We start from the raw sequence: 22,280 nt of genomic DNA on the forward strand, positions 1-22,280 counted from the left end.
CCCCCGAGCCCGGGAGCCGCCGGCAACCGTTGGAGGCCGCTGTCGGTCGGGGTCGCTAGGGGTGGAGCCGGGAGACCCCTGGGGGCGAGTGGAGGTCGAGCCATCCCGTCCGATCCGTGTGCCGGAGGAGAGGGATTCTAGGATGGCGGGAGCAACGGAAGGCAGGCCTGGAGGGAGGGAGGCGGGCGTGCTGCTGCGGAGCGGGGGGACGGCCCTTTCTTCTTGCTCCTGCCCGTCAACATCATGACACCCCCGCCCTCCTACCGTGGACCCCAGGCCCGCTCACCTCGCGCTATGGGTGACAGCGATGACGAGTATGACCGGAGACGTAGGGACAAGTTCAGGAGAGAGCGCAGCGACTACGACCGTTCTCGGGAAAGAGATGAAAGGCGTCGAGGGGACGATTGGAATGACCGGTGAGCCCCCCCTCGTGCCCAACCCCCCCCCCCATTCGGCTTTTCCCCTGTAATTGTATTAGAGCGGACCTTCGGGCGTTGCTGATGCTTGGCTATCTTGGTGTACGCCAATGTGCAAAAATAATATTTCACCTGTTTGCGGTTGGTTTCTTCTCAGCTCAGGAAGGACTATAAACGAAGGAAACTTAGTTTTAGCCCTCCCTAGTATTGTCCGCTTAGCTCTGAATTGCTCTCAAAAGCACTTTCTCTCTTGTACAATTTGTTCTTTTTTACTATGAGAACGAATTTTTAATTTTTTTTAATAAACTAGATGCCTTCAAAAAGTGAGTGGGGGAAAAAATAGGTTATCGCTTGAAGGTCCTTGTTCGTCAACGCTTGCTTTTTGAACTGTCCGGAAGCTCAAAGGAATGAATCTAAGCATCTTTAGCACTAAAGAAGTAATGCTTAAATACACGCTTCATATGGTTTGTAAGTTGTACCTTGGGAGAGTTGACTCAAGCAGTCATATTAGATACAGATTACATATGCATATTACAACTTCACTGGGAAGGTAGTCAGACCGGTTAGCTCCCTGACGGGATCTGATAAAATTTCTTATTGTTGGACCTAAATTTTCAAGAAGAGTTCGTTGAGCAAGGCTGCTTGAGTTAATTGATGAGGTTTGAACCGCCATTGATGAGCTTGTCAGATGTCTTTTGAGTTGTTTCCAAAGTGTTTCCTTTGCATTTCTGAGACTGGCTTCAGTGAGATCAATCAAGGCACGAGGAAATATGAAAGGGTTTGTCGGTTTTTATCGACGGGTCTTCTGTGAGTGAGTTGGAGACAGGTTGTCATAAAGAGTTGGGATGACTTAGTTAAACGGCATTTTGGAAAAATGTTTAGTAAGCCAATTAATTGTTGAGACCTCCCCCACCCTCTGTGGCCACCAAGTTTTTGTTTTTGTTTTTTGGGCATTGTTTAAGAATGGTGGAAGGCAGCCAAAGGTGTCCTGCAGACAGACTCACGATGTAGTCTGTGGTCATGGCCCTTCAGGGGTACCGAGTGGCCTGGGGGTTATGCTGCTAATGAGCACACTGGAAGAACAGGGGTCCCCGGTGAGGCTTCTTGGAAAGGAGGGAGGAGGGGGATGGCCTGTCTGGGAGAGCTCCAAGAAGTGGCATTTGAGGGATGAGTGGGGAGTCCCCAAACACAGATGGCGTGAACATCTTGAAATTGTGGGTGTAAGCTGTGTGCAGAAAGCAGTATCAATTCTGGATTCATTTTTAGGCAGTGGTTCACAGTGTGGTCCCTGAGGTTAAAAGTTTGAATAGTAATAGTGGTGCTTTCATTGTATTGACAAAGGAGCCTTCAGGCTAAGAACGGACTGCTAACCCAGTCACTTTGAGTGGGTTTTGTTGACATTTATATGCTGATTGTGGATACATCTGCTGGCACTGTAGCAAACATTAAGTTAACATTTAATGTTTCACTGCCACACCTCACAGTAAAAAAATAAAAGCCAGTTGTGCTTAAAAATGCCCTCGGTGAAACAGTAAAAATTACTAATTTTATTAAATACAACTTGAGCATGTGTTTTTAAGGTGGTATTTTTATAGTGTTGAGTGACATGTGTCAAGATTCATTTGAAGAGCAAGAGAGAACCATGGATTTTAATGTAAAATTGAACTCTGCCATGGAGTCTACTCCAACTTAGAGCGACTGTGTAGAATCCGGTAGAACTGTCTCTGGGTTTCTGAGGCTATAAATCTTTATGGGAGTAGAAAGCCTTACTTTCCTCCTGGTGGTTTCAAACTGCTGACCTTGCAGTTAGCAGCCCAATGTGTAACCATTACAGCACAGGGCTCCTTGTGGCTTTTAATGTAGACGCTACAGGGCAATCACCTGTAAACCTTGTTTTGGGAAGGATTGGAGAAGATGGTTGTTTGGGAAAGCTGTCAGAGTTGGTCCTTTTCAGGGGGAGACTGCTTGCCTGCATGTTTTTACCAGAACAATGTGATGCAACCGGCTTGGCCTAAGAAGCACGTACCAGAACCCAGTGTCTTCCGTTAAACTGGACCTTAAAGAAAGATTTGAGAAATGTAGGGCAGTGCCATTTATCTCACTAAAGTGTCCTGGGAAGTACAGGCTTCTCCTGCTCTCCGAAAGTAGAGTGCTCCATGAAATCTTTCATGAGCCGAAATGGCGTAAAACAAAGACATAATTCACACGGGAAACTACTCAGCAAATAACCCACCACACATGTGCCCTGGTAGCACAGTGGTCAAAGCGCAGCCAACCAAATCTCAGTGAGGAGCCCATTGCATGTAAAATGGCCCCAACGGGCAGTTAAAGCGGAAAAGAGGTGCTGGTACAGAGGTCAAGTAGGAATGACAGACATAAAGCCTGGATTGTGGTGAAGGGGCCTGCAAAGCCGGACTGCTGTGACGCTGCTGGCTGCCACTTTAATAACGTGCCACCAAACACTGGCTGCTAGGTTTGCTTTTTGTGAAGGCGTAAACCCTGTGTGGGTTTTTCGGTTAGTGAAAACACCCGCAAATACAGGCCTCTAGGCAACCTAAAGTGCTGTAAAGTGAACCTGTAGTCATTTCCCACGGGAACGTGTTATTTATACACACTAAATGGATACTTTGTTTGCTTTATTTCAGAATATAAGTAAGGATATAGCCCCCAGACCCTTGGACATTCCCAGTTGTTGTTTTTTAAACCATTTTATTGGGGACTCTTACAGCTCTTATAATATTTCATACATCAGTTGTATCAAGCATATTTGTACATATGTTGCTATCATTTCCTGCACATTTACTTTGTATTTGGGTCCTTGGTATCAGCTCCCCTACCCCCCTACCCCTTGATAAATTAGTGTTGTTTCCCTTCAACCGTGTTTCTGCTCATTCCCGGAGTGGGGTGGGGCAGGGGGCAGGATGCGGTCACCATTTCCATAGTTGACATCCCCAGATTTGAAGAGTTTGTAGGGTTCCTAAGACCGAGAAATTTGAAAATGTCTGTCGTTGAGGTGAGCCTGGAGTTCGGGCTAAGGAGATGACTTTGAACAGAGAGGAGCAGCATTACTTGCTGGCATTTAAGCACAAGTAAGGTGTGGTGAGATGAGTGTTTCCCAAGTAAAATAGATCGGATGAGGGGCCAAGGGCAGGAAACAAACCATTGGTGCAGTTCTAGAAGACACCTGTGGGATCCAGCCTTAAGAGTTGTTTGTGTATTTGAAGGGAAGAGGCAGATACAAGTTTTGGGGTGCTCACCTCCTCCATGGCATCAGGGACCAGGTGTGGTTTGGGGAGAGAGAGAATGTATTCTTACACCAATTTAGGTAGTCATGGGGCATCCAAGTCCCACTAATTACAGGTAAGTACATGCGAAGTGAAGTGGGCAGTACCTTAATCCTAGAGGTCCCTGTGTTCATTGGAGGAGTACCCTAACACCAGTGCAGGTGGGGGGTGGAGAGGGGCGAAGGGAAAGGGGAGTGACTGCCCTGAGCAGGGATAGGTCGCAATCAGCCACATGCTTATGAGATGCCATTAAGGTCGAACTATAATGGGAGGATATTGTGGGGATGATTTTTAATTATGAGAATGTGACTGGGACTCTACTCACAAACGTGAAGGCCTCCCACCATCCATAACCCTGGCCTCCCAGGCTTCTTAATTATGAGAATAAAGAGTTTGTCTGCTGGGAGTATGGGGGAGGGTGGGGAAAAAAATAGCTGATACCAAGGGCTCAAGTAGAAAGAAAATGTTTTGAAGACGATGGCAACACATGTACAAATGTGCTTGATAGAATTGATGTATGGATTGTAATAAGAGCTGTAAGAGCTCCTAATAGAATTATTTATATTAAGAAAGATTTTTGTCTCCATACATCCTCAGTTTCCCACACACACTTAGAGCACGGGACCGCATACGAGTGTGTGGAGATGGCGAAGGTGGGGACAGCTTTGATAGGCCTTAAGGGAAAGGGCTAACCAAACAGTAACACGTGTGCTGGGATCCCGGCTGACACTTAACTAGGTAGATGGTGCTGTGTTGGTGGAACTGACTGGGAAGCCAGGCTCCAGTCTGGCAAACTGAGCTTGAGTTGTTAGTGTATTCTAGTTGCTGTCAGTCACAGGGACTCCCAAGTGACAGAGGGGGCTCTGAGGGTTCACGGGGTTGTCATCTGTATGGATGGAGTCGGTTACCAGGTCTTTCTCCCGTGGAGCTCATGGGTGGCTTCAAACCGCCAGCCTTTTGGTTAGCAGCTGAACGTGTAGCTGTTGCTCCACCAGCACTGCCTAGCAGTCCCATTAGAAGTTACCGATGGGCGTCTGGAGCTCAAGCAAGTGACTGGCTGGAGTTTGTGAGCAGTGACTGAAGTGATGGACGTTGACAGGAGTGTTTCATTTTACAATGCAACTTTATCACTTGAGACATTTTACCTGTGCTGCTAAGCTCCAGAAGTGACCCAGATTCCTGAGGGGCAGGCCTCATGCTCTGCTCAAAGCCAGACTCCAAGGTTTTCACCTTTCTGACACCAGCTCTCCCGGCTTTTGGGCTTGATGCTGCAAATACCACACAGAACTCACAGATATGTGAGAGATAGCATAGGGAACCCTGTGCCTGGTGGATGGATACACATTGGGCTGTTATCTGCAAGGTTAGCATTTCAAATCCACCAGCTGCTCCTGTAAACAGTCATGGAAACCCACAGGGGACAGTTCTACCCTGTCTTATAAGGGTCTCTCTGAGTTGGCGGGGACTGGATAGAGGTGGATGGAGGTGACTTTTGAGAGCTAACAGTTATGTTTTGAAATTAAGAACAATGTGGAAGTAACAGAACCAGCATGGATCTGGATCAGGATCCGAAGACCCCAGGCCAAGTTTAGAAGGCTTCCACAGGTGGGGGCACATCCCTCTTGCCCTTGTGTGGGGCAGCTCCCTCAGGTCTTTCTCTTGACTGTACCAACAGTCAGGTCCCTCTTGGCCTTGCAGCCTCCCTGCAATAGGCCTTTTCCCTATGAACTGGCCTGGCCTCGAACCTAGCATAGCAGCTGCTTTCCTATTAGCAGCTTTGGGCCATCACTACCCACTCTGCCACTGGGCCCCTCACCATCTTCAGTGTCGCAGCCCTGACCCATGTTACAGCTCCTGTAAGTGTTCCTCACTTTCTCTCTCTGGGGTTGGCTGCTGACATAAACTGCCTCCTTGTTAACTTCAAAGTATGATCCTCCTAGTAGGCCCATAAACTGACCAATCCCAAGTCACTGCCTTAGGTGGACTGTCAAGCACCATTTTCTGAACCTGTGACTGCAGGAACAGAAAGCCCGGTCTTCCTCTCTCAGAGAGGCTCCTGGTTTTGAACTGGTTACCTGGTGAATCACAGCCCAACTCGTAAGCACCATTTCTTGGAATAGCAAATGTTTGTTATAGCACAGTTTGTAAAATAGAGCAGTCACAGGCAGGCTACAGCCTGTGGTCAGACAAAAAGGAGCAAGTCGTGGTAGTGGACAGCTTACCCAAGAAATGCAAATCGGCCCTGGAAACAGCCTGGGGAAAAAGCATGCAGTCCACCTCAGGGATAGAAAACCACCTGGAGGCTCCTTCACTGAGTGGTGTCTCCAAAGACACAACAAAGGCAAAGACCACTGCTTAGTCCAACTCACCGTGGCTCCACAGGACAGGCTAGCACTGCCTCAGCGGTTCCAACCGTTGTATAGACTACAGTTGAACAGTTTAATCTTATCGAAAAGAGTTGTGTAATCATTACCACATTTAGAACATTTTCTTCCTTGTACTCGTTATTCATGTAATTTGAAAAATTGTGCCAAAATATACACAATACATTCTTAATTTCTACATTATAATTCAATGCCATTGATTATGCTTTTTGTGTTGTACAATCATATTGATAAACTTTTCCAAGTTATTCCACCACCATTAATGTAAACTCACTGTCCCTTAAGCAAAAACTTTTCCTCTACCCATGGTTAACCATTGGTCAAGGTTTTTTTGGGGGGGGCGGGGGGGGGGGCTGTTAAAGTAGTTTTCTTATATGATATTCACATACCATATACTTCACAGTTAAATCGCTTTTAAAAAGAGTCACATAAAGTTCTTCACAATGTGTCTAGTGCCCCTGCCCCCGTCATATTCATTGTTTGCTCCCATCCCTGCCCTCAGTAAACCTTGCATCAGTGATTGTCTCCATGCACCCGCTCCTGTGCTTCACAAACTGGAACCCTAACAGAAACAATCAAAACAAAATGAAACAGAAAATAAAGAGTAAGAATGAAAAGACCACCAACAATATTAGAAAAACACCAGAGTAGAAATGTCTCTTGTTTCACAAGTGAGAAATAGTTGAGCCGAGAGCAAATTCAGGTTGGGTCAAGAGGGAGGTCAGCTGACCAAGTATCATGTTGTTCCATGGTTTGATCGCCATAATCTGAGTTTATAGTACTCTCTGATAGTGCCAGACGCTTAATCTGACTAGATATTCTGCAGCATCTGGGAAATCCCTTTTTGTACCCCCACTGTCGCCATCTTTATGGGACCAGAAAGTCTTCTCTGCCGAGGGGCTGGTGGGATTGAATTGCTGACCTTTCTGTTTGGTTATGAGCCTACTCCCCCAGGGCTTTGTAGAGCTTTCTCGAGAATGTTTCTTCAGCTGGTTCCCAAGGACCAGAGCCACAGGCCACAGCCAGGAACTCATGTCTCACATCTTGGCGTTTCAGACAGGAAAAGTCTGTCCAGGAGGTCCACAGTGTTGGGGTACCCAGCAACCCCTTTGGTTCCTACATTTTGTTTATGTCCATCCAGGGAGTGGGACCGCGGCCGCGAACGCCGTAGTCGGGGAGAATACCGGGACTATGACAGGAATCGCCGAGAGCGCTTCTCCCCTCCCCGCCGGGAGCTCAGCCCCCCCCAGAAACGTATGCGGAGAGACTGGTGAGTGGCTGGGGCCTCTGGCTTCTCTCTTCCCCTCACCCTCCGTGGAAGTCTGTCAGCGCTCATGTTCCGCTGGCCCTTTAACCCTTGGGTGAGAGTTCCCGTCCCTAGATACCGCCCGCCCTCTCCCCCTCCTGTGTTCTGGAGGGGTGCTTGCCTTCTCTTTGTGACTTTTGTGTCCCCTCCCCACCCTCAGGGATGAGCACAGTTCAGACCCATACCACAGTGGCTATGAGATGCCCTATGCTGGGGGGGGTGGGGGCCCAACTTATGGCCCCCCTCAGCCCTGGGGCCACCCAGACGTCCACATCATGCAGCATCATGTACTGCCTATCCAGGCCAGGTAAAGATCCGACGTTCTGGGGGAAGGGAGTTGGTAGACTAGGGGGATGGTGTGGGGAACATTTGGGATTCTCTGAAGCCCAGACTAGTGCCAGGAAGTGGGCCGGGCCTTCAGAGGGGTGCCTGTGAGTTTGGGGGGCTGGGGTGGTCGAAGGTGATGCCTGGGCTGGTGTCCATGGTGGGCCAAGGAAGAGGGCCGCTGGCTACCTCGGCCCCCTATCCCCCCACCCTCTTCCCCCACAACCAAGACCTCCTGACCGGGCCCCCCCCAGGCTGGGCAGCATTGCAGAGATCGACTTGGGAGTGCCGCCACCGGTCATGAAGAGCTTCAAGGAGTTCCTCCTGTCGCTGGACGACTCTGTGGACGAGACGGAGGCGGTGAAGCGCTACAATGACTACAAGCTGGACTTCCGGAGGCAGCAGATGCAGGATTTTTTTCTGGCTCACAAAGATGAGGAGTGGTGAGTGCCCGCCCTTTGCTGTCCCCTCTGCCCTGGCACGTTTCTCTTGGCCCAGCCAGTGGGCCATGAGGCCCTGTCCTGTTTCCTTCCCATTTTTCCCAGTCCAGAACTTCCTGGGGGTGGGGGAGGGGAAGTACAACAGCCTTGGCTGGTGGGGTCTCCTCAATTCAACGACCGCCATGGTCCCCCACCCCGTCTCCCTTCCCTGCTGTCCCTAGTGAGTGGGACGCCTCCAGGCAGCGGGATGGAGACACCTGGCCCCCTGGGGCAGCAGGCAGACTGGTTCCCACTTGATGGCACTGGGCCATTGCCATTCCCGATCGCTGGCAACCCTCCGTGGCTGTGGCATCTCCCCCAAGCAACGAGCGAATCCAGACCAGGAAATCCAAGATCTCAGGGTCACTTTCCCGAAAGAGAACGTTTATTATTTTTTTCCTTTTGTGGATGTTTTAATTTTAATCAACCATCTTTTCCCCCCTCCTGCTCCTCCTCATCCTCTTTCTGCTCCTCTTCCTTGAAAAGAGCCAGAACTGGGGACTACACCAGCTCATCGACGGAGCTCGGAGCAAACCCACCTCCACCCCCACCATACCCAGCCCATACATGAGCCCCCCCTGGGCTGAGCCGCGCTGCCCCGGCCAGGCAGACAGGCAGGGCACCGCTGTGCACAATGCAGTGGTCTAGCTGAATGTGATTGCTCAGGCAGCTAGTCAGTCAGGGCCCCCACCGCGAAGTCCCGCGGGGGCGGGGCACCCCGGCCGGGAAGCCCCAGCCAGGAGCCAGCCGGCATGGGCCCACCAGCCAGCATGGGCCCTGGGCGCGGCTAGTTAAATCTTGAGCTCTGTTTGACCAAGCAGCCAAGGTAAAGATCCTGGAGGTGATGCCTGCGGCTTCTCCTTTCCTCTCTCTGCTGACCATGTGGCACTGTGCTCTCCCTCTCCGTCCTCGTCTGCGTCTCTCCATTCGTTCTTCCTCGCTCTGTCACCCCTCTGCGCCCTCTCGCTGCCTTCTCTGTGTTTCCATTTCTGTCTGGGCTTCAGTTTTTCCCTCTGTTGTCAATTTCGGGGAATTTCTCATCCTCTCCCTTTTCTCTCCTCGTCTCCCTCCCGTTCCTCTCTCATTTCTTCTCCCCCACCCCCAAGGCCCTTTTCTAAATGTTCCCTTTGTGCTGCTCCTCTCTCCGCTCTCTCCCCACGGGCAGGACCGACCCGAGGTCGTGAGGGCACTGTGGTTTCCCTTTTCTCTGTCCCTGTCCCTCCACCATCTTGCTGGTCTTTCCAAGGGGAGGGGGAGAGAGAGCTCCTTTTTCTGCCCGGTGCACTCCCAATGCCCCTGTGTCTCCCCCCTACGGGTGGAGGGATTTGGTGGGAGCAGGTCTCTTAAGGACTGGAGGTTGGGGATGGCCTGGTGCTTCTTTAGCCACCCACTCTAGTATTCTGGGGCAGTCCATCTGCTTGTCCAGGCCTGGCCTTGCCCGCAGTCCTGTCTTCCCAAATCCAGAGCTCTTAGTTTCTGCTTCTCCCCCAGATCTTCTCAGAGCACCCCCTTTGGTTCCCTGTGGGATTGACTGGGTGGTTCTGTGTACTTCTCTCCTCCTCCGCTTTCCTGATGATCTTCTGTGGGTGTGAGAGGCTGGGGACTCTGCCCTGACTTTGCTGGGCCCCTCCTCACATCCTTGCCCTGGCTCCTCCATGACTGTTTTTGTCCCCCCCACCCCCCCCCATCCTTCCCAGGTTTCGATCAAAGTACCACCCAGATGAGGTCGGGAAGCGTCGGCAGGAGGCCCGAGGGGGCCTGCAAAACCGACTGCGGGTTTTCCTTTCTCTCATGGAGAGTGGCTGGTTTGATAATCTTCTCCTGGACATAGAGAAAGCAGATGCCATTGTGAAGATGCTGGATGCAGGTGTGGAGATTCGGGGGGTGGGGTGGCAAGGGGATGGGGGTTGTTGGATGAGCGGATTCTTGTTGGGGGTAACTAGAAGACTGAAACCCACAGGCTGGAGGGAAAGGGCCCTGGGGGTGTGACTGCTCTTCTTGTTGCAGCTGTGATTAAAATGGAAGGAGGCACAGAGAATGATCTGCGTATCCTGGAGCAGGAGGAGGAGGAAGAACAGGCGGGGAAGCCTGGGGACCCTGCCAAGAAAGAGGAGGGCCGGGCTGGGCCAGGGCTGGGGGATGGTGAGCACAAGGCCAATGACAAGGATGGCAAGAACGAAGATGGCAAACAGGTCTGAGTGGCGGGCAACAGCGGGGTAGATGTTCAGGGGTGGGGTGTGTCTCCCAAGGGGCTGGTGCTCGGTGGGGTGGAGGCTTGGGGTGGTGTGGGCGGGGATAGAAAGGAGCCTCTGGGCTGAGCTATGAGGTGCCACTGCCTGAAAGGGAGGAGCATTGACATCTGCAGTGCTCGTCTTTTCCTGTAGGCTGAGAATGACAGCCCTAATGATGATAAAATGAAGCAATCGGAGGGCGACGGGGACAAGGACGAGAAGAAAGAAGACTCTGAGAAAGATGGCAAAAAGGTAGGGCAGCTCCTCTATGGGGTGGGGATATTGGGGCAGGGCCTTGGGTACTGACTCCTCCCCTCCTGCGGTGACCCCCACAGAGCAGCAAGAAGCGGAACCGCAAGCACAGTGGCGCTGACAGCTTTGATGAGGGCAGCGTGTCCGAGTCTGAGTCCGAGTCCGAGGGTGGACAGGCCGAGGAGGAGAAGGAGGAGGCTGGTAGGTTGCCTTGTCTGCTGTGGTCCAGTCTCTTCCGGTTGAATAGGGCGGTGGGGGTGGGTGGGAGGAGGGGCCTGTGAAAGGCTAGTGGTGTCTATGGGGTGGAGGAGGTGCTGGCTTGCGGAGGCTTCTGTTTCCTCCCCTCCAACTCCAACAGAGAACTTGACCAGCACCCCTGACTTTACCCTCTCCACCTGCTAGAAGCTCTCAAGGAGAAGGAGAAGCCCAAGGAAGAAGAGAGGGAGAAGCCCAAGGAGGCCCCAGGGCTGGAATGTAAGCCCCGGCCCTTGCACAAGACCTGCTCCCTCTTCATGCGCAACATCGCCCCCAACATCTCCCGGGCTGAGATCATATCTGTGAGTCGGGGAGGTGGCACTGGAACAGAGGTGACACCCAGGCCACATTCCTTGGGGAGTGGGAAGGCACCAGGCACTGCACCTTTGTGGAAACGTGGCATTGAAGGAGAACGGGGAGTTTCCCCACCCACTTCTGGAGGCCCTTATGTCTGTAGTTAGGTGGTCTCTGCCTTCCCGGGGAGCTCCACCCTTTGGTGGCTAACCCTGATGGTGGCGTTGGCTGGCAGGTGTCGGCCTGATTAAGCCCTCTACTGGTTTTCCCCTGGCCTGCAGAGGGCCACAGCTCAAGGCTGCAGCGCCCCCTGGAGCTGTGAGAACGGGAGAGTGGTGGGAGAAGGGCGGCATCCCCATGCCATTGCTCACTGAGTTCTCTTGTCCTCTCCCTCCCAGCTTTGTAAAAGATATCCAGGCTTCATGCGGGTGGCGCTTTCAGAGCCCCAACCGGAGAGGAGGTGAGGACTTGGATCACAAAGAAAGAAGCGGGAGCTACACGCTGGCCCTCCCCGCCCCGCCCCCTATCCCTTTCCTGGCCTGTGGGAATGTTCTTGTTCCTCTCTCTCCATTAGATTTTTCCGACGTGGCTGGGTGACCTTTGACCGAAGTGTGAATATCAAGGAGATCTGCTGGAACCTGCAGAATATCCGAGTGAGTTTTGAGAAGGGGTTTGGCTCTCCGGGCTCCGCATGGATTCATTCATTCTGCTCCCGTGAGCTGTGGACCGAGGGTCCCTGTCAGTCCCAGGAAGCTCATGGGGGTGCCTTAAGGGCAGTGGTGGAGGGGGCTCTTTCTTGGGGAAGTGGTCCTGGGTGATGGGTGACCTGCTTCCTATAGCTCCGGGAGTGCGAGCTGAGTCCTGGTGTCAACCGAGATCTGACCCGGCGGGTCCGAAACATCAACGGCATCACCCAGCACAAGCAGATTGTGCGCAACGACATCAAACTGGCAGCCAAGCTGATCCACACGCTGGATGACAGGACCCAGCTCTGGGCCTCGGAGCCAGGGACGCCGCCTCTGTCGGCGGTCAGTGTCTGCGCCTGTGCATTCCCTTGAAGCGCCTTTAATACTCTGGCACTTGGGCCTTGCTTGAGCTGTAATAGGGGTTATTTGTACCCATCCGCTTCTGGTTCACCCCTCTCAACAGAACAGACTCGTACTGGGAATTCTTGTGGGGGTACCAAACAGAACAGGGGTTGTGTGCACTGTCAAGTTGACTTTGATTACTACAAGGTAGAATGGGAGCCCTGGTGGTGTAGTGATTACGCGTTGGGCTGTGATCTGCTGGGTCGGCAGTTTGAAACCACCCGCAGCAGTTCCTCGGGAGAAAGACCGGGCTTCTGTAAACTGCTACAGTCTCAGAAGTCCACAGGAGGTTGCTGTGAGTCAGCAGTGACTCCGTGGCAGTGAGTTTGGAGTTGGATAAGGTAGATCTGCTCTACGGCTCTCTTGCAGGGAAACCAGTGGACCCAAAGTGGGACATTTCAGTTAGCAAGCTCTGTCAGTCTGGGTTGCCTAGAGAAACAAATGCATAGACCCTCGTGTATAAGAAAGAGCTTTATATACAAGAGCAATTGAATATTGAAAAGCACTCCAGCCCAGATCAAGTGCATTAGTCCAATATTAGCCCGTATGTCCAATACTAGTCCATAAATTACTCTGTAGACTCACATAGCACATGCATGACACCGACCACAGGAATATAGCAGCCCAGTGGGTAGAAAGTCTTGTGCATCCAGTGACAGTGGAAGCATCTCAGTGCTGGCAGGGGTCTCCATGTGGCTCCTTCAGCTCCCAGAGCCCTGCTGCATCAGCGTAGCTCCATCAGGCTCTTTGTCAGTAATGTCTTGCAGGGAGTATGTCCCGCCTCCAACAAGCTATTTATCTCCATCATGCCTCCAAATGAGGTCATCAAGCTGCAACCTGATTGACAGGCTAAACTCCACCTCTTCACTCTGAAGTCTCAAATTGACAACAGATTAAGTAACAACCACACAAGCCCAGCTCCTTATTTGTGTTAGGATAGGAGAGACAAAAAAGGAGACTCGCAAGGCAAAGAGTGAGGCTCCTGGGATCTCCACCTTGCCTGGCCTCTCATCCCTCCACCCCTTCTCCCTCCCAGAACCTGCCCTCTCAGAACCCAATCTTGAAGAATATCACTGACTACCTGATTGAGGAGGTGAGCGCTGAGGAGGAGGAGCTGCTAGGGAGCAGTGGGGGGGCGCCCCCGGAAGAGCCTCCAAAAGAAGGGAATCCGGCTGAGATCAACGTGGAGCGGGATGAGAAGCTGATCAAGGTGTGGTCTCTGTCGCTTGGGCTCAGGGCATGGTGAGCATCGCTGGGGAGGAGCCAGATGAACCGACCAAGGGCTGGACCTAGTCTCCTTGTTGTTCAGGTTCTGGACAAACTTCTCCTCTATTTGCGCATCGTACATTCTCTGGATTATTATAACACATGCGAGTACCCCAATGAGGATGAAATGCCCAACCGCTGTGGCATCGTCCATGTCCGGGGCCCCATGCCACCCAATCGCATCAGTCATGGTGAAGGTGAGCTAGATCCCTCCTTGTTCCTCCCAAGCCCCAAGAGCTTCCCCTTTTCTGCCCAGCTGTCCTTTTAGCTCTGCTCTACCCACAAAGCTTGGCCATGGCCGTCTCCATCCTGCTTCCGTGGGGGGGGTGGGGGGGTGGAGGCAAGTCCCAGTCTATTTCTCTCAGTGTTAGTATCCCACACTTCCCGCGCTCTCCAAACCACAGTGCTCGAGTGGCAGAAGACGTTCGAGGAGAAGCTGACACCCCTGCTGAGTGTGCGAGAGTCACTTTCTGAGGAAGAAGCCCAGAAGATGGGTCGCAAAGACCCTGAGCAGGAAGTGGAAAAATTTGTCACCTCAAACACCCAGGAACTGGGCAAGGAGAAGTGGCTCTGCCCCCTGAGTGGCAAGAAATTCAAGGTCTGTGACATTGAGTTGATTTGCTAGAACTGTGGAGGCGAGGAAGGGAAACCACGTGGGAAGGGAACTGGGGCGCTATCTGGACCCTGACAGGAGAGAAGGGTAGATTCTTGGAGAGATTTCAAGCCCATTGCTAGTCAAGTGCTTAGCCACTGTGCCACAGGGCTCCTTGTGCAGAGGATTTGGGAAACCCAACTCCTTCCTTTGTCCTGACCCGCTTCTCTTCGCCTAGGGCCCCGAGTTTGTGCGCAAGCATATCTTTAACAAACACGCAGAGAAAATCGAAGAAGTGAAGAAGGAGGTGGCCTTTTTTAACAATTTCCTCACTGATGCCAAGCGTCCGGCTCTGCCCGAGATTAAGCCAGCGCAGCCACCAGGCCCTGCCCAGAGTAAGATACGATCCACGAGGGTCCACTGCGTTTCCGTGTGTCCCCACCTGTCTGGGGACTCCCTTTACCCCAAATTCTCCCAGTTTCTATCCCACCATGCAGCCTTATTCTTAGAACTGTTTTCTCTCCTCCCCTCTCCCCAGTAATTCATGTTCCTGTCCGTGTTGTACTCCCCCCAGGCCTGACTCCGGGACTCCCCTACCCACACCAGACGCCCCAAGGCCTGATGCCCTATGGTCAGCCTCGGCCCCCCATCCTAGGCTATGGAGGTAAGCATAGGAGGGAAGAGGGTAGGGCTATTGGTTTGGTTGCAGGGGTGGGGGTGGGGGCTGGGCCTGAGAAAACTGAGCTAGGACATACTGAGGGTCATTTCTCAGGTGATGGTTTTTTTCATAGCTGGTGCTGTCCGCCCTGCAGTCCCCACAGGAGGACCTCCTTACCCCCACGTTCCATATGGTGCTGGCCGAGGGAATTATGATGCCTTTCGAGGCCAAGGGGGTTACCCTGGGAAACCCCGCAACAGGTGAGAATGAGCTGTGGAGTGCGAGCTTTTGGTTGCCCTCTTCCAACGCCCTAAGGGAGCCTTGGGTCTCATCCTGTTTTCCCTCTCATCTCCTAGGATGGTTCGTGGAGACCCACGGGCCATTGTGGAGTACCGGGACTTGGATGCCCCAGACGATGTGGATTTCTTCTGAACCATCCATGTGCGTCTCTGTTCCTTTGTGACTGCCCTGTCCATACAGCTGAGAGTTTTTTGTACATCCAACCCTCCTGCCAATAAAAGCGCCTCTCCTCTATTAGGCCTGAGTATGGATTCTGTTCCAGCCCCCAGCCCTCCCACAGATTGGCTGGGACCACTGTTAGCCAGGACGGGCCATTTTATTGGTGTCAAATGCCCAGGCTCTACTGGGGCGGTACTGCCATGGGACTTGACATCAAGTAACCAACTCTGCCATAGAAAGGTGGCCAGGGGCCTCGGTTTGGGGTCTTCCTTAGTCCCACAGCAGTGGCTGCTTTTCAGTGAAGGCTGGTCAAGCACAGGTTGTAGAAGGAGTTGGAGTCGAAGGCAGTGGTCACCTTTTGCCAGCTCACCCACCCAGCAGCCTGGAGCTCCCCAGGGTTTGCAGGAGCTCCCCAGCAGTGAGGGTCCAGGACGAGGACGTAGGCCTCCTTGGCTGGCCCCAGGCAGACTCCCAGCAGGGCCTTGGCTCGGGCATCAGCATCCCCTCCCACCATTACAGGCCCCCCACCCTCAGAAAAGTGGGAATAAAGCCTTTCCAGTTCCCCCTGAAGGCCTGTGCCCCTGGGTACGTGACACAGGCGCCCCTTGGGCCCGCCAAAGTGGGCCAGGCAAAGGCTGGCCTCTACACAGCCGATCCAGCTCTGGGAGCCCCGGAATCCGGGGGGCTTGTCGCCCATGTCCTCGAGGGCTGCCTGCACTGCTGCCAACTCCGGCACGCCCTCGGTGTGGCCCTTAGGCCACGAGCATAAGGTCTGCAGCGTGCGGTAGCCACAGCCCCAGCCTCGATCGTCCAGGCCATCGCAGCCGTAGTGGTAGTAGAGATAGTGGCCCGAGAGGAGGGCCAGGCGAGCGGAACCAGCACATGGCAGGGCCAGGCCTAGATGGACGTCTCGAAGCGGCTCCAGGGCGGCTGGCTGCAGCGGCGGGCGGCGGGCGCCGGGACCGAGCAAACACGTACTCCTGGGGGCGAGGAGGGAATTCCGGGGAGGACTAGAGGCCCCAACGCTTCCTCTGGGCCCCAAGTCGTGGGCTAGCTTGGGCGGGGCCGGTATGCGGGCTCTGGGGACGCTCACGCGGCACTAGAAGACGAGGAGCTCCCACAATGCACCGTGGCGCCCGACCCTCCGCCTCGCCGATTTGCGGCGCAGGCGCAGCCCGGATACGGGGCGGGGCGGGAATCAGCTCGGGCGCAGCTGTACGCGCAGGCGCCCAGCTCCGGGTACTAGCCTCGGAAGCTCTCGGCTGCAGTTACTGGAACCCAGGGACCTTGCCCCTACCCGGCTCCCCAGTCGCACACTCCTGTGGCTGTAACAGTTTATTGGCAGCCCAGAGAGGCAAAGGCACCGCAGGGGAGGGAGCTCGGCCTGAGACATGCAGAGGAGAGGGTGCCCCGGGGGAAAAGTGGGGAAAGGGCCTGGGGCTCATCCGTGTTATATCCCAGCCCTTAAATAAATAGTATATACAACTAGAGGGCGGGACGGGGAGCTGGGGTCCGCCTGAGTCACAGGTCTGAACAGCGATCCTGCTTGCTGTAATGGTCGAACTGGTTCTTCCAGTGCACCATGTAGGAGCTCCAGCGGTGGAACTCGGCTTTCCACTGGCGCTCTGCCTCGTCCAGGGTGTCTGTGGGCAGGGTGCCGACACAGGGGTGGGAGAAGGAAGGTCGGGGAATGGACATTGGGGGGTGGGGGGTGGGTAGGGCGTGGACGCAAGGAGGGCACAGGGCCACGTGGGATGATGCCAAGAGGTTCAGGAGAATAGATAGATGAAAGGCGGGAGACCAGGGTGGGTGAGGGTAGAGGCAGGGTCAGAGAAGGATGGCCGGAAGGAGAGGGAGGAGAAAGTGACCGGAAGACAGGACAGAGAGGGCGGATCAGTGGGTGGGTGAGGGGAAAAAAGAGACAAATGATTGACCGTTACAGCCCCACTGGGATGCTATCTAGCCCCAGGTCCTCCCTCTGCCCACAACAATAGGCTCAGACTGCAAAGGTTCATTTTCTATATAAAGATGTTTGGCTTTTCCATTTAAGCAACAAAAGGTGTGTGGGTGGATCCCTGAGACGGTCCTGGGTCACTTATCTCCCCGCCCCCTCCCCTTGTCCAGTTTGATTCTCTTGGTTTGATAAGGAAGCGGGGCTCTGGATCGGAGGCCCCCGAGTGTGGCCGGCTGAGGCAGAGGGGTCCCTGAGAAGAGGTCAAAGTCACCACCGCAGGAGCTGGGAGAGGAGGAGGAGGAGGGGGAGAGGGAGGCCGGGCTTGGGCATCGGGGCGGCCTCCCCGTGGGCGGGGCCTGAGCAGGTGCTGGGAGCCTCCGTGGCTGGGGGGGCGGGAGGGGAAGGGAGAAGAGAGGGGTTACACCAGGCCGGCTCCCACTCCGCTCACTCTCCGCGGCCCCGTTTCGGCCCCCCCACCTCACCCCAGCCCCGGACCCGGCTCAGGCTGGCCCCAGCGTACCGGTGGCGCTGAGCAATTTGGGCAGGAAGCGGTTCCAGAAGGCGCAGGCCTGGGCACGCAGCCCGCGCCGTACCTCCAGCGGTCGCGGGTTCAGGCTCACGTACTGCTGTGTGCCCGCGGTGTATGGTGGCCACTGCGGGGCTTTGGGGTCCCGGGGTTCATTGGGGTCCCTGCGGGAGGAAAGGGGAGGTTCAGCCCCCTGCAAGCCTGCCTGGGGTGGAGTGAGGGATGGGGACTGGAGATGGAGCAGGGCTTCCTTTCTTCCCCGGGTGTCTTTAGCTCCAGGGAAGAGCCCATTTTCCTCAACCCTCCGCTGCCCCACCTCCCCCCGCCCCGCTGAGTCTCCACCTGCCCCTCTTCTGTCTCTCCTTTCCCCTCTGTTTTCCCTCTCCACCGGCGTCTCTCCCTTTAAAACGACTGGTGCTCTTTATTAATCCCGTGGTTACAGTCTTGGAAACTCACAAGGGCAGTTCTACCCTGTCCGGTAGGGTCGCTATGAGTCGGCATGGACTCAGCGGCAGTGGGTTTTGACTTAATCCGTTACCAGGCCGGCCGGTCTTATCTCAGCCAACAACACAGTTTACTTCTGACAACATCCATGGGATGCTGGGTTTATGGTTCTCTGCAGCGGGCGTGGTGACATCACTGATCTACCAACCACTGGCCCAATTTAAGGAGCCCTGGTGGTGCAGTGGGTGGTGCCGCAGGGCTGCACCGTGAAAGGTGGGGAGTTGGATGTCACCAGCCTCTTGCTGGAGAAAGATGAGGCTGATTGCTTCCAGGAAGATGTCCGGTCTCGGAAACCCGGTGGGGCAGTCTGACTGTCCTTAGGTGTCGCTTTCGAGGCAGTATGGCCGCCAAGGCAGTGGGTGGATTCCGAAAGTATGACCTTCAGCCTCCCTCCCTCTGTCCTTTCTTTAGGAGTTGGTCAGCTCACCCCTTTCTCTCCCCGACTCTTCTCTGCCCTTTTTCTCTGTGAACCTCTCTTCTCTATCGCTCCTCTTCTGTCTCTGATCCCCGAACCCTCACTACGTCCACTCCATCCCCCTCCCCTGGTAGCCTCCCTGGCCCCCAAAGCCCATCCTCCCCTCCCCGTCAGCACTGCTGACCCTGTGCGAGCAAAGTTGGCCCAGTATCTCATCAGCCGCTGGGCAAAGATTCGCTCTTCGATGGTGTAGTTTAACGAGGGGTCCAGGGGGAGCCCAAAGATGAACTCGATCTCGTAGCCGTGGGGCACCCCCATCCAGAGGGGCCAGGAGAGCGTGGAGGCACGGTGGTCAAACATGTAGGCATAGACCCGGGCACCCTGGGTGGCCAGTCGACCAGCCAGCTGGGCCACGGGGCACACCACGTTGTGGTCACCCACCACATCACTCATTGCCTCCCTGAGCCTCGCGGGGTCTTCAGGGTGAAGCCAGTCTGTGTAATGCAGGACCACAGCCTCGGCCACCAGGTCACTCACCTGGGGGACCCCGACCCGCACCCCGGCCAGGAACTGGGCCCGGCTGATAAGAGACTCGTTGTCCTTGCTGAAGCCTGGGGCCCCGTAAACCAGAAAATAGGAGCCCTCATCCTTCACCACACCCACCAGCACCTGGGGGGACAGGATGAACACAGACAGACAGGCAGACAGAAACAGACAAAAAGCCAGAGAGATGAACAGTTACAGACCCAGAATCAGGGAGCAAGAGAGCATGAGACAGGGGAGGGGATGGAGAGAAAGAGACGCTATGCCCACATGGTCATTCCTCTGACCACCCTGGGGTGGGAGTGTGTGATCCGCCTGAGTCCTCAGGGAGGAGGAGTGGGAGGGGGGTCTGGAAGCCTGGGCCTCTGGGAGTGGGTCCCTGGGGGATGGGGTGTGGGCAGAAAGGACCCAGGAGGACCAGCGCCACCCTCTCCAGCCACCAGTCACCTGCAGACCCTGGAAGTCGCCAGCGCTGAGCAGGGCCTCAGGGGTGTCACTGAGGAAGTCCCCGTCTACCACAGGCACAAAGGAGAATCGGAAGACACTTTCTTGAGGCAGGACGTGCCACTCGTGGTCAACCAGGTCCTGGGCTGGCCGGGTCCGCAGACAGGCCACCAGCTCTGTGTCATTGCCCCCAGTGCCACCTGGAGGGCAGCCTACGAGGCGGGCCAGCAGTGTGGCTCTGCGGCGGGCCTCTCCCATGCCCACAGTGGCCCAGGGCCCATTGGGGGCTCCACTCTGCAGCACAGCCCTGTGGAACAGGCCCCGGCTGGGAGGGGACAGCAGGTGCATGCCCACCGAGGCGGCACCTGCGCTCTCCCCAAACAGTGTCACAGATGTTGGGTCCCCCCCAAAGGCTGCCACGTTGCCCTGTACCCACTGCAGGGCCAGCCTCTGATCCAGAAGACCCACATTGCCTGGAGCTTCCCGGCTCCCTGGCAGGGCCAGGAAGCCAAAGGCGCCCACCCGGTAGTTCATGGACACCAGCACCGTCCCCTCTGCCTGTGCCAGGAAACGTCCATCATACACGTCCAGGGATGAAGCCCCGCTGTAAAAGCCGCCCCCATAGATCCAGACAAGGACAGGGGTGGGGGACGTGGGCAGAGGGTATGGCGTCCACACGTTGAGGTAGAGGCAATCCTCGCTCAGCTCTCGGTTGGGGTTCCACATCTCAGAGCCCTCAAAGCCGGGGTACAGGGTGTCCACATACTGGTAGCAAACCCGCTGGAAGGCGGAGGCGTCCAGCACTCCTGACCAAGGCCGCTTGGGCTCTGGTGGCAGAAAGCGTCGGGGGCCCACAGGTGGCTCTGCAAAGGGGACGCCCAGGAAAGCAGAGACAGGGCCCCCTGGGGTCATCAGGCGGATGCCCCGCAGCCGGCCCCCCTGCACGGTCACTAGGAGATTTGGATCCTCCCGGGCCTCAGCCCCTGCACCCCCTCCGAAGAGCAAGAGGAGGAGGAGCAGTTGGGGAGCCAGTGAGGGCGTCTGCAGGGGACACCACGGGGACCGCATGGCTGCCAGGGCAGTCGGGTGTCTGTTGGGAGAAAGAAAAGGCAGCGGGTTTAAGGGCCAAGGCAGCCCGCAGGGAGATTGGGTGGTACCCTGGCCCTGGGGTTATCACGGAGCAGCAGAGGAGGTGGGGCAGGTCCGCAGCCAGGAGGAGAGAGATGGCGGGGGAAGGGAGGCAGGCAGAGCCAAGGATGCAGGCAGACAGAAAATGCCAGAGGGCAGAGACCAGGCAGACACCCACCCAGACAGCCCAACCCAGGCCACAGAGCTCAACGGCTCTGGCAAGGACTCTCCCTCCCCTTGCCCCACAGGGGGGCCCTCTGCCCTCACCTCCTTCCCCGCTGGGTGGACTGGGCCCGGCCCAGTGCGTGCAGTGCGGGCAGCGGAGGCCGCAGTCCACGCACAGGCCACACGGCAGGGGCGGGGCCCGCACTGACCCGAGGAGCTGATGGAGGGGCGGCGTGCAGGCGCAGCCCAAGCCTCTCCTGGGTTGTCTGGGGCCGGGGCCCTGAAGGACTGGGTTGGGTATTCAGGCTGTGGGAGTCGTAGGTCCTGGGACACCCCAAATACTTCCTGCTGCACCTTCGGCCCCACTCCGCCCTGCCTCATCCACTGGCCCAGAGCGCAGGGACCCGCCGGTTCCCGGCAGCTAGCTGCACGCCCCCCCCACCCCCCCGCCCCCCACGCCTGGCTCCAGCAAACAGGTTCGCCAGCCCTCCTCGGCTTCCAGGACTCCAGTGTCCTGGGCGTCCCACGTTGGGTGCACGCGGTCGCCAGGCGGCGGCGGTAGAGACCGAGAGAAGGGCATCGATCCCCGCCCCAGGCCGGGCTCCGGGTACTTGGGGCTGGGGTCTGGGCGCCCGCCCGCACGGCCAAGGGGCCTGCAGGGAGAGCTGGGACGCCTGCGCTCCCGGAGCTCCGGAGCTCCCGGGCTGCAGGGGCGGGGGCGCTATTTTGGGGGCAGCAGCTGCTGTGGTTCCGGCATCTCCGGCCAAAGGATCAACATTCCCCGGGTCAGAACTGCCCCCCTCTCCCGGCGGTCACCCCTCGCCCAGCCCCCACCTCCCTGCGCTGCGGGATGCTTGGTGCTGGAGATTAACTGGGAAACCCGAGGGAGGCTAATTATAACTCGGGGCTTCCGCTGAGCCTCCCCTTACCAAAAAATTTCAAAAGGTATGTATATAAATAAATGAATAAGGACGGAGTCCTCGCGGGAGTGGGGCGCCTGGCCTCGGAGGGGGACCTTGCCCAGCGCTGCGCAGAGGAGGGCGAGCCCGGGCCCATGGGTGGTGGTGGTGGGGGCAGCCGGAGGCAGGTGTCTGCGCAGCTCGGCTCCGCCCCAAGCCGGGAGCCCCCTCCAGAGGTTCCCATACTTGGGAGCCAGCTGGGGGAGGGGAGGTTCGGGGATCCCCACGAAAATGCGCGAGGAGAGGTGGCGGCCAGCCCCCGCGGGGCGCCTGGTCCCCGGCAGGCGGCGTTGGTGAGTGTGCGGCGGCGAGGGAAGAGTTAAGGATGCGTGCGGGGCGGCGGGGGGCGTCCGG

The 22,280-nt window shown here is 55.9% G+C and overlaps 3 protein-coding genes across 11 annotated transcripts; 1 reads left to right on the forward strand and 2 right to left on the reverse strand.

Annotated features, from left to right (window-relative positions):
• The first annotated feature begins 27 nt into the window (after positions 1 to 27).
• On the forward strand, positions 28 to 15,363 carry SRRT (serrate, RNA effector molecule). Of its 8 annotated transcripts, none has more exons than XM_045283587.1 (19): positions 28 to 416; positions 7,226 to 7,354; positions 7,551 to 7,697; positions 7,945 to 8,157; positions 9,891 to 10,060; positions 10,201 to 10,385; positions 10,578 to 10,676; positions 10,760 to 10,877; positions 11,079 to 11,233; positions 11,624 to 11,685; positions 11,800 to 11,878; positions 12,065 to 12,253; positions 13,350 to 13,523; positions 13,623 to 13,776; positions 13,984 to 14,177; positions 14,410 to 14,566; positions 14,710 to 14,835; positions 14,984 to 15,089; positions 15,186 to 15,363. In XM_045283587.1, the coding sequence occupies exons 1-19, from the start codon at positions 244 to 246 to the stop codon at positions 15,259 to 15,261; spliced, it is 2,706 nt and encodes a 901-aa protein (XP_045139522.1). In that variant the 5' UTR covers positions 28 to 243; the 3' UTR covers positions 15,262 to 15,363. The 8 variants fall into 8 exon arrangements, with proteins under 8 accessions (XP_045139522.1, XP_045139541.1, XP_045139546.1 ...); XM_045283606.1 differs by having other exon boundaries at positions 29 to 416; positions 7,969 to 8,157; XM_045283611.1 differs by having other exon boundaries at positions 29 to 416; positions 7,969 to 8,157; positions 14,746 to 14,835.
• Positions 15,364 to 15,426: 63 nt separating this feature from the next.
• On the reverse strand, positions 15,427 to 16,240 carry UFSP1 (UFM1 specific peptidase 1 (inactive)). Its single transcript, XM_004705961.2, has one exon. The coding sequence runs from the start codon at positions 15,983 to 15,985 to the stop codon at positions 15,584 to 15,586; it is 402 nt and encodes a 133-aa protein (XP_004706018.1). The 5' UTR covers positions 15,986 to 16,240; the 3' UTR covers positions 15,427 to 15,583.
• Positions 16,241 to 16,610: 370 nt separating this feature from the next.
• On the reverse strand, positions 16,611 to 21,350 carry ACHE (acetylcholinesterase (Cartwright blood group)). Of its 2 annotated transcripts, XM_045283623.1 has the most exons (5): positions 21,070 to 21,350; positions 19,678 to 20,764; positions 18,872 to 19,356; positions 17,763 to 17,932; positions 16,611 to 16,931 (listed from the first exon to the last, which is right to left on the reverse strand). In XM_045283623.1, exons 2-5 carry the CDS (start codon positions 20,740 to 20,742, stop codon positions 16,810 to 16,812), a joined length of 1,842 nt encoding a protein of 613 aa, XP_045139558.1. In that variant the 5' UTR covers positions 20,743 to 20,764; positions 21,070 to 21,350; the 3' UTR covers positions 16,611 to 16,809. The 2 variants fall into 2 exon arrangements, with proteins under 2 accessions (XP_045139558.1, XP_004705664.1); XM_004705607.2 differs by lacking the exon at positions 21,070 to 21,350 and having other exon boundaries at positions 19,678 to 21,013.
• Between the last annotated feature and the right edge of the window lie 930 nt (positions 21,351 to 22,280).

The sequence above is a fragment of the Echinops telfairi genome, unplaced genomic scaffold (assembly GCF_000313985.2).
Source record: "Echinops telfairi isolate 266 unplaced genomic scaffold, ASM31398v2 ScPeMD7_5;HRSCAF=22, whole genome shotgun sequence".
NCBI classification, from domain to species: Eukaryota; Metazoa; Chordata; class Mammalia; order Afrosoricida; family Tenrecidae; genus Echinops; species Echinops telfairi.